Source organism: Lacerta agilis, chromosome 7, assembly GCF_009819535.1.
Source record: "Lacerta agilis isolate rLacAgi1 chromosome 7, rLacAgi1.pri, whole genome shotgun sequence".
In the NCBI taxonomy this organism is placed as follows: domain Eukaryota; kingdom Metazoa; phylum Chordata; class Lepidosauria; order Squamata; family Lacertidae; genus Lacerta; species Lacerta agilis.
Window position 1 is genome coordinate 63,537,670 of NC_046318.1, and position 13,778 is coordinate 63,551,447.

The window sequence follows — 13,778 nt, forward strand, 5'->3', positions numbered from 1 at the left end:
AAAAATTACAGTAGACAGACCTTATTTAACTATTTGCTAAAGAATGTAATACATTAAAATTAATTTTCAAAACTGTTCACAGAAATACCTTTTTAGTGTTGCTGTTTGCCGTTTTGGTAACACTATATTCCTCTGCTTTTTCTATTGAATTCAATGGGGATTACTCCCAGGTAAGTGGGGTTAGGATTGCAGCCTTAATTTTGTAGTCTTCATATCTTTCAGACCCAGAGTTTAACACCAACCTGCATTATAGGACCTGTGTTTTAATTTATCATTTTTTTATCTTTGTTCTCCTTTGTTTAAAACAACCTTAAACAAGAATTGGGGGGTGGCGGCCGTTGTGACTATTGATCCAGCCCATTTGATGTAGGGCCTCAATCCAGTTCTGTGGAATACTTTGAAAATATATTTTAAAGCACTTTGAGTATGTGGAATCAGAAGACTGCTGTCAGTGTGACTCCCTACTTCAATTGCTATAGACATGTATATCCTATAATGTGGCCAAAAAAAAACCCCACAAGAAATTGCAGAAAGGAACAGGAAATAGGTGCCAATCACAGACTTTTAGAAGTCAGTATCACAACTTCAGTGATATTTTGCAAGGCTGTGAAGAAGGCATTTCAAGTCCCTAGATAGCAGCACAGAGTTCGTCTAGGACCTTGGTTGGAAAGATTTTATTTGCATGTTGCAGAAATCTGAATATGGAGCCAGTTATGTAAATAAGTATAGCTGTGGTTGCATGTTGGAAACACTTCATTTAGAAAGCTATGTGTTTTCTTTAACTTGGAACAAACACACAGCAGACATGACTGCAGTGTATTTGTTTGATTCTCCATCACGGGAGGGATTTCATCCTCTGGTAACAAATCTGTTGCAGTAAGAGAGAAGACTAAGCTGGGTGCACAGCTCCTACCCAAGGTTGCGGAGAGATAACTGAGCGGAAGAAGACTGGCTAAACGCTGGAGGATATGGGGGAGCAGATCTCCTCCCCTCCCAGTTCAAACTCACTAAAGCTATATTGTTGCTAAGTAGCTTGAATGCTTGTGAAGTCCTTGAAATATGTTATGTCTACTGTTAAGTACACAACAGTATTTAAGCATCTAAAAGAGAGTGCAATACCTTCAAAACCAAAGCGCAACATTAAAGAAAGTGACTTGTGGACACAGCTAGCTTTCCTTGGCTGCATATGCAAACTGCAAAAACAAAGCAATCTCTAAACAACAAGCCCAATAATGTCAATGTTACAGGAGTTCCTAGGGGGTATGCAAATCCCACATATTTGACCTAGAACTGTTTATGCATCAACCTAGATCTTTCCACCCATCAGCCTCTGGTACAATTGTCCTTAGCCTTTGCCCACCTGATGCCCTCTGAATGTTGGATGACTCCCATTGCAGTCTGACATCCTGAGCACACCAGGTTGGGGAAGTCTGCTTTAGAGTGTTAAGACATACCATTAAAGAGTATTATGGACTTAAATCGGAAGTATTCACATTTCTTTTTATTTCTGTTTGTTACATTGTATATAGACATTAAATTATATGTAGGTAGCAACGATTAATTGAACTGGAACACAGATATAAATGCTATCTTTTTCCTTTATGGGAAATTCTTCGCTATTTGTATTTTGTTATTAATTTTTTTTTTAAAGACATGCCATTAAAATCCAACATTTGCAATAAGAATGGTGAGAACGGAAGTTGTTTCTGCCTGACAAGGAGAAAATCTACCATTTCCGTAATAACTCGCAGAAGTAAGATAGAAGCTTGATTTTTCTGTTCAACTGTGTCGGGTTTTTTCACTGGTGGCTCTGCAAACTCCCATCTTCTGATACTATAGAGTTTTCTCTTAGCTTTGTGCCACCATTAGAAAACTGATTAACAGCCCATATGCAGCTTATTTGTGCAGGATTGCAGACCTCAGCTGCATCCCAGCATATAGGCTAAATTAGTGGGTAATGATTTGCAGTCCCTTTTCAGGTTTGATGCTTCCATGAGCTTGTTTCTCAGTCAGCCTTTATTATGACTCTGATCTTGGTTTGTGGTGGCTTGGATGCTTCATTCCTATTCATGCATACTCAACAGTCAGCTAGGACTTGCTTAACCCCCATGGAACTTAAGCAGGAGTTAAACAAGTATAAGATATAGTTACAGGTATGGTAGGTAGCCGTGTTGGTCTGCCATAGTCAAAACAAAATAAAAAATTAAATTCCTTCCAGTAGCACCTTAGAGACCAACTAACCAAGAACAAACTTAGTTGGTCTCTAAGGTGCTGCTGGAAGGAATTTTTTTATTTTTTATAAATAAAAGTATAAGATATGGTCATTACTGCTGTCCAAAAAATGCATCTTATCTTCTGCCCTCATATCGCATGACTCCAGTCCCTGAAGCACTAAATACTCAGTATTCCAGGCACAGGTATGTGATTTTTGACAAGCTGTGATGCCTGCTTATAAGTAATCTAAGGCTGCAACTCTACAGTATACACTTAATTGGGAGAAAGCGCAATTTAACTTAATGGGCCTTCTATTTGAGAAGTGTGCAGACCTGTGCTGTAATCCTCTTTAGAAAGAGCACATTAAAGCAATGCCCACGTTTCAAATGGACTTTGAAAAGTGGCCAAATTGTATTCTATTTCAGTGTAATTAAAACAGGATTTATAGAGTGGCGTGCAATAGATCTTAAAATGTCTAATTTTTCATCCCTCTTTATTTCTGCCATCAATCTTCCACCATTGAAAGGGTCCTTGAATAGTTCCTAGGAGGTGAATTGGCAAACAGTGGAGGGAAGCCAAGAACTCCCTCCCCCTGCTTCTATAATCAGCTGAACCAATCCAATCAATCTCTTAAGGAAGGGGGGGAGGAATCTATGAAGCTCCAAAATAATTAAAATACTTCAATCTTCTCCTGCTTTAGAACAGGAAGCTCCACTGTCTGTGTTTGACCTTGTGTGCTTGTCTGAACTTCCTGATGGAGCAGAGAAGATATGAAAGGTTAAAAATCTTTCAGCACTGCTTAGAAATTTTAATATAAAGGCAGCTTTGGAACTGAATGTCTTTTTATGCTCCAACAAGCGAAATGAGATAAGGGAATGAAATATCTCAGGCATGTCCAACAGGTAGATCGTGATCTACCGGTAGATCACTGGACGTCTGCGGTAGATCTCTGGTAGATCATTGGCTCCCCCCAAAGAAGCTGAACAACAGTGGCTCCCCTAAAAAAAAATTCAACATTTTACCTCTTCCCTGAAAAAATTCAACAACTTTGACCCAACCCCCCCCCCCCAAAATGGGCCTTCCTCCTTCCTAAAAAAAGCTCAACTAAACAACTTTGACCTGAACCCCCCAAAAGGGGGTAGATCACTGCCAGTTTTTAACTCTGTGAGTAGATCGCAGTCTCTTGGGAGTTGGCCACCCCTGAATCTGATTACCTGGGATTCAAAAGCTCAGCCAGCAGAGCACGAGACTCTTCATCTCATGTTTGTGAGTTCAAACCCCACATTGGGCAAAAGATTCCTGCATTGCAAGGGGTTGGACTAGATTACCCTCGTGGTCCCTTCCAGGAGGTTAAACCTGACACAGGAAGCTGCCTTCTACCGGGTCTGATCAACAACCAAGCTCAGTATTGTCTACATTCACTTGCCCCAGCTGTCCCATGCTTCGGGTGGGCTCTCCTAGCTCTATCTAAAGGTGCTAGGGATTGACCTTCTGTACGCAGGTTGCGATGCTCTGCCACTCTGTTATTGATATTCACTGTTATCTAGTAAAGGCTGTAATTCTTTGCTTCCTGACTTTGGCAGCAAGTCCCGTGAATAGCAATAAGTCCCAAGATCAGTATACAGTACATGCATAGGAGTGAGCTGGGTCTCCAAGCAATGGTGGTGTAGAGTGGGAATCATAGGAACCTTTGAGCCGAAGACAGTGCTAGTCAGAGGCGTATTTGGGGGAGGCGCAGAGCCTCAGGGGTGCTGCAGGGGGCGCCATGAGAGGCAGGGGCCTGCACCACTGAGATTTGAGGCCTCAAGGTCTGTGCTGGTGCATGCAGTACTGTCACTGGGGTGCGTAATTTGGGTCGAGAACTCAGTTTGGGGTGCAAAACAACAGCTCTCTGTTCATGCGGGCATTTTGTATGGGGAAGGAAAGACTGCAGCAGGTCTAGGGAGCGGCATCCTTGAGAGAGAAAGAGAAGATCACAACATGAGGTGATTTCTTTGATGACTTATTACATACACCCCAAACCTCTCCTCCTCAGTAAAGCATTCAACGCACACACGCACAGAGCGCAGCCTTTATTCCTGGTCCCTTCACCTCGCATTTTACTTTTAGCAGTTTAAAGGAGGAACGAGGAAGGTGCTTCCATAGGGGCGCCTTTGCAGCGGCTCTGTGCTCTCTCGGTGCTTTTAAATTTTGACCAAGTCCACAGCCGGCTCGAGGCCATCCCTGCGGAAGCGCCTCCAGCCCACGTCCCTGCTGTAATTTTCCTTTCTTTCGATGGCGACGCAAAGACGCCGCAATTTCCTAGGGAAGCCCCTTTAATTTTAGCGGCGGCGTGGAATGGACTTCCCTCTGCAGCACAAACGCGCGCCGCCGCCTCTCTTTTGTCAATGGGCCGCGGTGCGAATCTTCCCACTCAGGCATTCTCATTCATTCCTCCGCCCGGCCTCCCTCGGGCGCGCGCTCTTCGCCGGCCCAATCCGGGGCTCGAAGGCTCCGCCCCTCCCCGCTGGCGTACGGGAGGCCCGATGACGCCATGGAACGGAGGTTCCCCCTCCCTCCTCCTCCTCCTCCTGGCGGTATCCAGGCGCTTCTGCAGCGCTGGGGAAATTCGCCGCTGAGCTGCCGTCGGGACCAGAGCCGCGCGTCTCTTTCTGTTGCGCTCCTGCGAAGCGGCCGCACGGGCAGCGCGCCATGAAGATGATGAGCTCCCCCTGGGCCCGCTTCTACTCCAACAGCTGCTGCATGTGCTGCCATGTCCGCACCGGGACGATCATCCTCGGCATCTGGTACCTGGTAAGGAAGGGAAGGCGAGCGGGGCGCAGGCATCCAAGGGGTCCGCGATTAGGCTCCGGATTTAGGGCCGCAGCGGGTGCAGCAGAGCGAGGTGGCGTCCAGGCTGCGAGAAGGGCCTGACCCTGCGCAACTCGCACACCCGAGAGGTAGCAGGTGGGTGGAGAAGCGCTTGCTTTCCTCTGAGAACTGGACCCTGCGGAGCTGCTGCGTTTGCTGGCTTGCCTGCCCTCAGGTTCTCCCAGCCAGCAGCAGTGAGGAAGACTGGGCTGTCCGCTTCTGGTCCCAACTTGCTAGTCCACCTGCTCCTTCTGCCTCTGGGCACCGCGTTGGGGGAGGTGGGGTCGAGGCTGCCTGGTCCTACCTGCTGCAAATCCTCCCCGGGGGGAGGGGGCGGGGGGGACGAGGGGGGCAGTGTGCTTTACACGCACATGCACACACACACTCTCTCTGGCAGAGTAGCCCAGAGCCCAAATCTCTCTGCTGCAGCACCCGGAGAAAGGGTAAAGCAACAGGGACCTGAAAAGAGCCTTGCAGGATCTTGTCCGTCCTGTTCTCACCAGGGTCATCAACCCAGATGCACACAAGCAGATGGCAACATCTCTCTCCCCGATGGAGAATACAGTACAGTTGGGACGCAGAGGCATCCTGCCTCTGACCCTGGAGACGCAGTGTTGCCAGCATGGCTTCTCCAGGAGTATATGAAACTCTCCATTTTAATATAAAACTCCTCGCTTGCTGGCAGTGCCCATTACACCTGCCGTCCTGCCAGAGAAAGGATGGGGAGTGGGCAGAAGGAACTGTCTTGTCTTCTTCACCTCTGCCCTTCCTCTTGGGGGGGGGGCACACGGCAAGGATGGAGAACCTGTGGCCCTCTAAATGTTGCTGGAGTCAAATTCCCATCAGCCCCAGATGGCCAGTTCTCAGGCACAATGGGAGTTGGAGTCCAGGTTCCCTGTCCCTGCCCTGCCAGGAGTGGACAGGTGAGCCAGTTGAGGGAGAAGTGACTTTTTCTCGCAGCAATCTCTATCCTGTTGGCTATGTGCCATCCACAGGAAGACGGGGAGGCAGGAGTGCAAAAAGACAGTGACTGCTCCTCCCACACCCTTGCACGCCCGGTCACAGCAGGTGGGATTAGATGAGCACCGGCTTCAAGCTGACGCTACCTTACATACCAGACTGACACCTCCCTCTCTACCTGCTTGCCCTCCCCAGCTCAGCCTCTTTGTAGGCCCAGTCTGAACTTCTGCTTTACTGGGAGAGTGGGCTGGTGGAACCTTCCAGAGAGAACATGCCTACAAGGATCAGCCAACGTCTTTATTTTTTCTTGCACACAATCCTTGAGCAACCTAGCTGGGCTCTGCTCTCTTCACTGTGGCACTGAAGAAGGAAGAGGAGGCAGGCAGACAGCAGCTATTGCTGCCACTTAGAATCATAGAATCATAGAGTTGGAAGAGACCACAAGGGCCATCCAGTCCAACCTCCTGCCAAGCAGGAAACACCATCAAAGCATTCCTGACAGATGGCTGTCAAGCCTCTGCTTAAAGACCTCCAAAGAAGGAGACTCCACCACACTCCTTGGTAGCAAATTCCACTGCCAAACAGCTCTCACTGTCAGGAAGTTCTTCCTAATGTTTAGGTGGAATCTTCTTTCTTGTAGTTTGAATCGATTGCCCCGTGTCCGCTTCTCTGGAGCAGCAGAAAACAACCTTTCACCCTCCTCTATATGACATCCTTTTATATATTTGAACATGGCTATCATATCACCCCTTAACCTTCTCTTCTCCAGGCTAAACATACCCAGCTCCCTAAGCCGTTCCTCATAAGGCATTGTTTCCAGGCCTTTGACCACTTTGGTTGCCCTCTTCTGGACACGTTCCAGCTTGTCAGTATCCTTCTTGAACTGTGGTGCCCAGAACTGCTCACCTGTGCTCTCCCAGTGGCCAGCATGGCAGGCCCAGTTGTACCACTGTACCTCCCAGATGGAGCATGCAGTTTGGGAGGCAGTGGTGGCCATTTTTCGGGAGCCGACACACATTTGCTCGCTTGCCACAAGAATTGTGGGAGCTATTGTACTCCTTATAGAGCTACAATTCCTAGGACCCTTAAGAAACTACTGTTCCCAGAATTCTTTGGGGGAAGTCATGTGCCTTAAATGTGTGATGTGGATGTGACCAAAGTTAAAGGAGTCCTCTTCCTCCTCCCCCCCCCCCGGCCATCTGTGGTTGCTTTTCATGGGGTGGGGGGTGTTGGATGTCCTTTCTACTGAAGCCCGGCTTATTGGTGTCAGAGTGTTTCATCTCTAAATAAATTTACAGAAAAATTGTATCTTTAAAAAAATCTCACAACATGGTGGAATGTTTTGCTGTCCAAATGGTGGAATGTTTTGCACTCGTAATCTCAACAGGAGCATTAAGTTGATGAGAGAGAACAATTTTTGCACCTTGGAAATAATAATATTGAACATAATTTATTAGCCTTTGAGGTACTGCGTCTAGTTTAACAGCAAGGACTAAGTTGGAGAAGTTGAACCTACCTTTTGTAGCACCTAGTTCCAAGTTTAAGCTGTGATGTAGCTGGTCAAGTCTCTCCCTATTTCCATTTTCTATTGGCCAAAAGGCGATTTTTAATGACACACGTTCCTCGTTTGCTTTGAAAGTTGTTGGTATAAAGATTGTGAAACACTTTGTACCGTGAAGTGCTACATAAATACTAAATTGTAGTAACTGATGCTTACAACAGATGGGAGGTGTAGTCCAGCAGTATTTGGGGGTTGCCACAGGTTTCCCACACCTGCTATATTAATGATGTTATTTCTGTAACTGCAGATTGTTTTCATGTTGTGTTTTAATGTTGTAACCCACACTGGGACCTTAGGGTGAAGCGTGGGTATACAGTAATAAAAATAATAGCAATATACATGTCCATTTGGAAGCATGCCCTGTTGACGTCAATGGGCCTCACACCTTGGTAAATGTGTATTGGATTTAGACTGCCTTTTGGTTTTGTTGCGCGGTGCTTTCTTTTAAAGCTGTTGCAAAGCACTTCGGATATTTTAATGGGAAAGTGGTGCATAAATATTTTCAGTGCATAAAAGAATAACACAGATACCCTCTGAATGAGTGTCTGAGTGTACATCAAAACCCTAAAATGTATTTTTATATAATTAACTTTTTATTTCTATTCTTTGTATATCGTATTGTTGTTTTATTGCTATGGCCGATGGCTGACACAAATAAAGATTCGTTCGTTCGTTCGTTCATTCATTCTGAGTGTACCTTTGAGAACTTAGTTGTAGTTGTGTGCCTAGATCAGGAGTGGGGATCCTGTGGTCCCACAGATGATGTTGGACCACAGCTTACCTCAACCCCAGCCAGTGTGGCCAATGGGAAGGAGTGATAGGAGCTGTATGCCAGCAGCATCTTGGAGCCACAGGTTCCCCCACCTCTGGTCATCATGGTACAAAAGCTGTATAAAGGTCCAAGGGGAAATGAGTGAAAATTGAAAGTTTTTCAGCTCTTATCTTTCCATAATTTTTAAAATAGTATTCCTATGTACCAGGCATGTTGAACCGCTCAACAACTTTGGTGAAGGCTCCCCACCCCCAAATGGGTAGATTGCCAGTTTTTTAATAGTGAGAGTAGATCGCAGTCTCTTGTGAGTTGAACATGCCTGCTATATACCAATATGTTCTAGACTGGGGACAGGGGGGGAGGATTGGTGCATAATAAGCAGTTTCACTTGCTTTCCATTTCTCAGGTCTTAGCACACAAAAATGGTGGCATGTACTTCATTATAATTCCCTCCCCCAACCAAACTTCCTTCCCTACACCACTTTATTATTATTATTATTATTATTATTATTAATATCTTACCTTTCCTACAAATATCTCAAGTAGTATTCATGCGTTTCCTTCTCCCCATATAAGCCTCACAACAACCCTATGAGGTTGGGCTAAGCTGAGAGACATTGACTGGCCCAAAGTCACCCAGTGAGCTTCATGGCTGGGCGGGGATTCAAACCCTGCTTTCCCAGGTCCTAATCCGACACTCTAAATACTACAGCATGCTGGCCATGTGGTTTGGAAAGTGCCAAGCAACAAGCCATATGGGTGGCAGGTTCCATCACCCTGCCTTATTTTTGGAAACTGCACAGTAGCTTATACTGCAAAATACTCAGAAGTTAGCCCTGTTGGCTTCAGGATCCTGAGGCTGCAATGCTATGCACACTTACTTGGAGCAAAGAAGCATAGGTCTGCCCTGCCTGTTGGCCATCCTCTCTCTCTCTCTCTCTCTCTCTCTCTCTCTCTCTCTCTCTCCACACTGATGCTGCCTTCCATTATCCTGGCTCGTTGCCTCCTATGTTGGCTCTCTGCCCTTTCTCGCTGTAGTTCATGCTACTTTTGTGGAGGGATGCTGACTTCAGCAGCTAATGCTGCTTTTCAGAAGAGGAGTTTATTTCTGGAGAGCTAACACCCTAAAGCGATGTATTATTAGCAACGTAATTCTTTATAAGATACAGTAATTCCCTGCGGCTGCCACTGTTTGTAAGCCCACAGGCAGCTTCCTTCACAGATGGGCCACAAAGTATTTTGAAGTGCGGTACAAAATGGAGTATATGAACTGTAAAGAAAATGCAGAATCGAATCCGAGGTGCTTTAAAAAAAAAAAAAGAACTGCTTTTTAAATGTTTAAAAGTTTGTGTTTTGAACACCACAGCATGTTTGCATTTGTCTTTAGAAGGCTGCTGTGAACATGGATTAACTGCATGACAATACAGTATAAATTAAGATGGAGGTGGTTTCCCCAAAACTATTTGAAAGGGAGGGATCTAGCCTGGATAGCTCAGTTGGTTAGAGCATGGTGCTGATAACACCAAGGTTGCAGGTTTGATCCCATATGAGACAGCTGCATATTCCTGCCTTATGGGGGGTTGGACTAGAGCAGCGGTCCACAAACTTTTTCAGCAGGGGGCCGGTCCACTGTCCCTCAGACCTTGTGGGGGGCTGGACTACATTTTTTTGGGGGGGGAATAATGAATGAATTCCTATGCCCCACAAATAATACAGAGATGCATTTTAAATAAAAGGACACATTCTACTCATGTAAAAACACGCTGATTCCCGGACCGTCTGTGGGCCAGATTGAGAAGGCGATCGGGCCGGATCTGGCCCCTGGGCCTTAGTTTGTCTACCCATGGACTATCTTCAAGGTCCCCCTTCCAACTCTACAATTTTCCACTCCTTTTCCGTCCCAGACCAGCTGAGAAGCAGTCATACCTCATCAGCAGAGCAAATTCTTCTCATACAGTTGGTACCAGGTACAAAGCCTGGTATTCTCATTTTTTAAAAGGAATGTTAAAAAGCAGTAGAAATAACTCTCACTCTAATCCTAACTTTTGTTTGAGTAGCACCCCAAAGCCAACTTTCCGAAAGTCTGGGGAGGGAGAAAGAGGAGGAGTAAGGGAAGTTTGCCTGTTAATAATGTAACAAGCATAGCTAAGTGCCACTTGTTCTGCATCTTAATGTCATTTCCTCAGATGATCATTGCAAGGCAGATGCCTAATCTTCTTTCAAAGCCATCTAAGCCAGCAGCCGTGCAATTAACGGAGGAGGAAAGGTCTGTGTATGGGTATGACTTAGCTATGACCACACAGTTGAACCTCCCATGTTCGGAGCCAGTACATCTGAAAATGCCCGGGGGTGGGGGGCAAGCAAGGGCAACAACCGCTTAGGCATTTGGCAATGGGCGGGAGCAGCCTGGGAGGGAACCTTCACATTGTGTTGCTGGGTAGGGAGGGAATAATCCCCATGGGATTCAGTGGGGCATTGTTGGCAGTAGAAACATATAGGATTGGAGATATGCAGGACGGAAGGGAAATCACTTTGGACATGCTCAGCAGCACTCCTCTAACTTCGCATAATGAAAGGACCAAGTCAATATTCTTGGGATGCAATGTGAAATATACGTAGCACCTCATTAGGTCTTATGTCCGGAGAAATCTGCTACATCTTCCTACGCTCCATTTGTTTATTTAGAAAATGTCTTACCCACTTTTCATTATAAACAGCAGGGAGCAATACCAGTAAAATCATACAGTAAATAGCCAGTAAACCAGGCAAGAGCACACACACAGCGAAATAGGTTTTTTTTTTAAAAAAAAAAAAGTACAGCAGGGACACATCCTGAGTTAATAAAAGCCTGGGTGAATGGCACCAAAAGCTTATTCAGAATGGATTCTTCAGTACAGTAGTGGCATCTGTATCCACCATAAGATTTCGAATGAATACTGACTTACTGCATTAACATTAAACTAGATTTAATTACTCTCTCCTGTAGTTTTAGCTTCTGCTTAAATCCTGAAAATATCTACCAAGAAATACACTTTTTTAAAAAAAGAAAAAGAAAAAAAAGCCTGAGGTTCATTTGAGAGCAATATGCCACATGGGAATTGGAAATCCAGCAGCAACTTACTTAATTCTGGAAGACAACGGGGAGGAAAAAATAGTTGGAACAGACCCAGTTTCTGTTAGGATTTGGCATACCATGTTGGCATTTAGAATAATCTACTTCCCAGAAGCCAGTGACGGCATTTTCCTGGGCTTCGTGGTTAAAGCCAACTATTGTCTTTGCTGCCTTGTATAGAAGAAGATCAAGCAGGCGTTGGAGCCAGGACTGCTCAGGACTTTGCATTTCAGCAGTGACATCATTGAAGATTGCAGTTGGATTTACTCATTGAACTTTTTTTTGTTTCTTTTTGTTAAGCCTTAGTAAGCAACTATAGATTTTGAAGATGAAATTGACTTTAAGACATTCCAACTAAATAATAGGAAATTACATATACGCTAGACTAAATTAACAATAACATTTTCGGAATCCTATAGAACCGTTGGAATCCCATTCACTTTAAAGTGAATGGAAAATTGATTTAGCATTTTCAATTAATATACGAAAGCTAAACAAAATCGTTGGCAGGCACATGTGATAGTGTATAGAATATTTATAGGGTTGGGAGAGAGCCCTCCTTCCCCCTCCTGTCTGTTTCATTTTGTTAATGCATCTCTGTTGTAGTTGTAAAGACTTAATTTTATGTTGTAAAAGGTTTTCTGAAGCTTTTTCTAGAATGGCACAAGTTTACAACCTTGCAAATGTAGATGGAACGTCTGGCTTGAGAGCAACTGGCCTCAAGACCCCTTTCTAAAAAGCTTTTCCAAATATTTATGAATGAACATTAGAGATGTAAAATAGGGAGGTGATGGTCACATTTGTATGAAATAGGGAGATTAGGGTTAGAATTATACTGCACTTTTAGCATGATTCATGTCAAGAATATATTTTAGTCTGGAATGAATCTCTTGTGAATATTTATTCAAGACAGAAACTAGAACTATTCTGAAAGCAAACGTGTCTTAGTAAAAAAAAATTGTTTGTCTTGCAAGTGTGTTATATGTAAAAGCATAGACAAACACACAGAACTTCCATGTATAAACATCCTAAAATTAATTCAAGGAGACTAGTCTTTACTCTTGGAAGGGTTATAAAAAAAATATTTACATGAAAATGGCCTTTCAATTAATCATTTTTATGAGAACAGCCTAACTAAAGCCGATCAGGGTTGTTCAAGATCTAGGTAACAGAATAGAGATATCTGAATCCCACTTATTAGACTGGTGTTTCGTGAGTATGTGCAGTGGGAATATGTTTGCAGAATCTCAGATAGCAGCACAGAAAATTTTGAGCACTGTTTCTGTAGCAGTACACAGCAGTTGTTGAGAAATGTTTGTTTTAGCAGTTAGAATCTGCAAAAGTGGGAGTGGTGGCAGGAAGGGAATTAAATTGGAGGGCTAAGGATGGATCACCATGGGTACTGAATACTGTACCAAGCCACATTGTTCAAGCATTTCAGAGTTCTCTGATGAGACGCTTGTCACTAAAGAAAGACACCCCAATAGATCTTTTAACATATCTATTTAGTTCTGAGCCAAATTAGGCTAGGAGGCTGCCTTAGTGCCTTATATCAAATCAGACCATTGGTTCATTCAGGTCAGTGTTGTCCATTGTTTGACGGACGTCTTCCAAGTCCAGCCTGCAGGTGCCAGGATTGAAAATTGACCCTTTCTATACGTAAGGCATGTGAGTAATGGCCCATCCCTTCTGCTACAAAGTTATGCTCAAAATATGGATAGCTGTGAAATTGAGAATGGTGTCCTATATAGATTCTCCTGGATAGGAGAAGAGACTGCTAATGCAATGAATTTAAAAGAATGCTGTGGAGTAAACAGATGGGGTAGTCAGTCTGCCTGGCTAGGGCCACTCAACTAGAAAAGCTTATGCCTTCTCTTTATTTTATGAATCACATTTAGGTCCCACTGTTGTTCTGCAGAGTTCACAGTGGTATAAGTTTCCTAGGCAGTCTCCCATCCAGACGCTGTACAGCCCCAAGCCTGCTTAGCTTAAATGAGGTTGCTGCATCATGTGCCTTTAGGCTAGGTTTGCCAGTATCCTCCCTGGTAGACGCCAAAGTTCACCCTCACTGTGGAATTCTTGTGCCCATCTTGGTCCTGTCTTTGTTACCAACAAGCATTCATTACTATTGCTGCCTGGCCAGCAACAGTACCTGCAGTTTGTAGACCTGTGTCCCGGCAATTGTATAGCAACAAATGCTATCGTCTTTCCGAGAGCAATCGGATAGTGTCTGCTTTGTCCTCTGTCTGCATGTACAGCATACAGAACAACTGTCCCAGGCAAATTTTTCCATTAAGTGAATTTCTAGA

The 13,778-nt window shown here is 44.6% G+C and overlaps 1 protein-coding gene across 1 annotated transcript in view; it reads left to right on the forward strand.

Annotated features, from left to right (window-relative positions):
- Nucleotides 1-4,861: 4,861 nt before the first annotated feature.
- The window catches only part of LAPTM4B (lysosomal protein transmembrane 4 beta), a 46,892-nt gene continuing 37,975 nt past the window's right edge, over nt 4,862-13,778 (forward strand). The window contains exon 1 of the mRNA XM_033155624.1: nt 4,862-5,007. Within this exon, the coding sequence (XP_033011515.1) occupies nt 4,906-5,007 (102 nt within the window). The 5' untranslated portion in view covers nt 4,862-4,905. The remainder of the gene's footprint in view (nt 5,008-13,778) is intronic.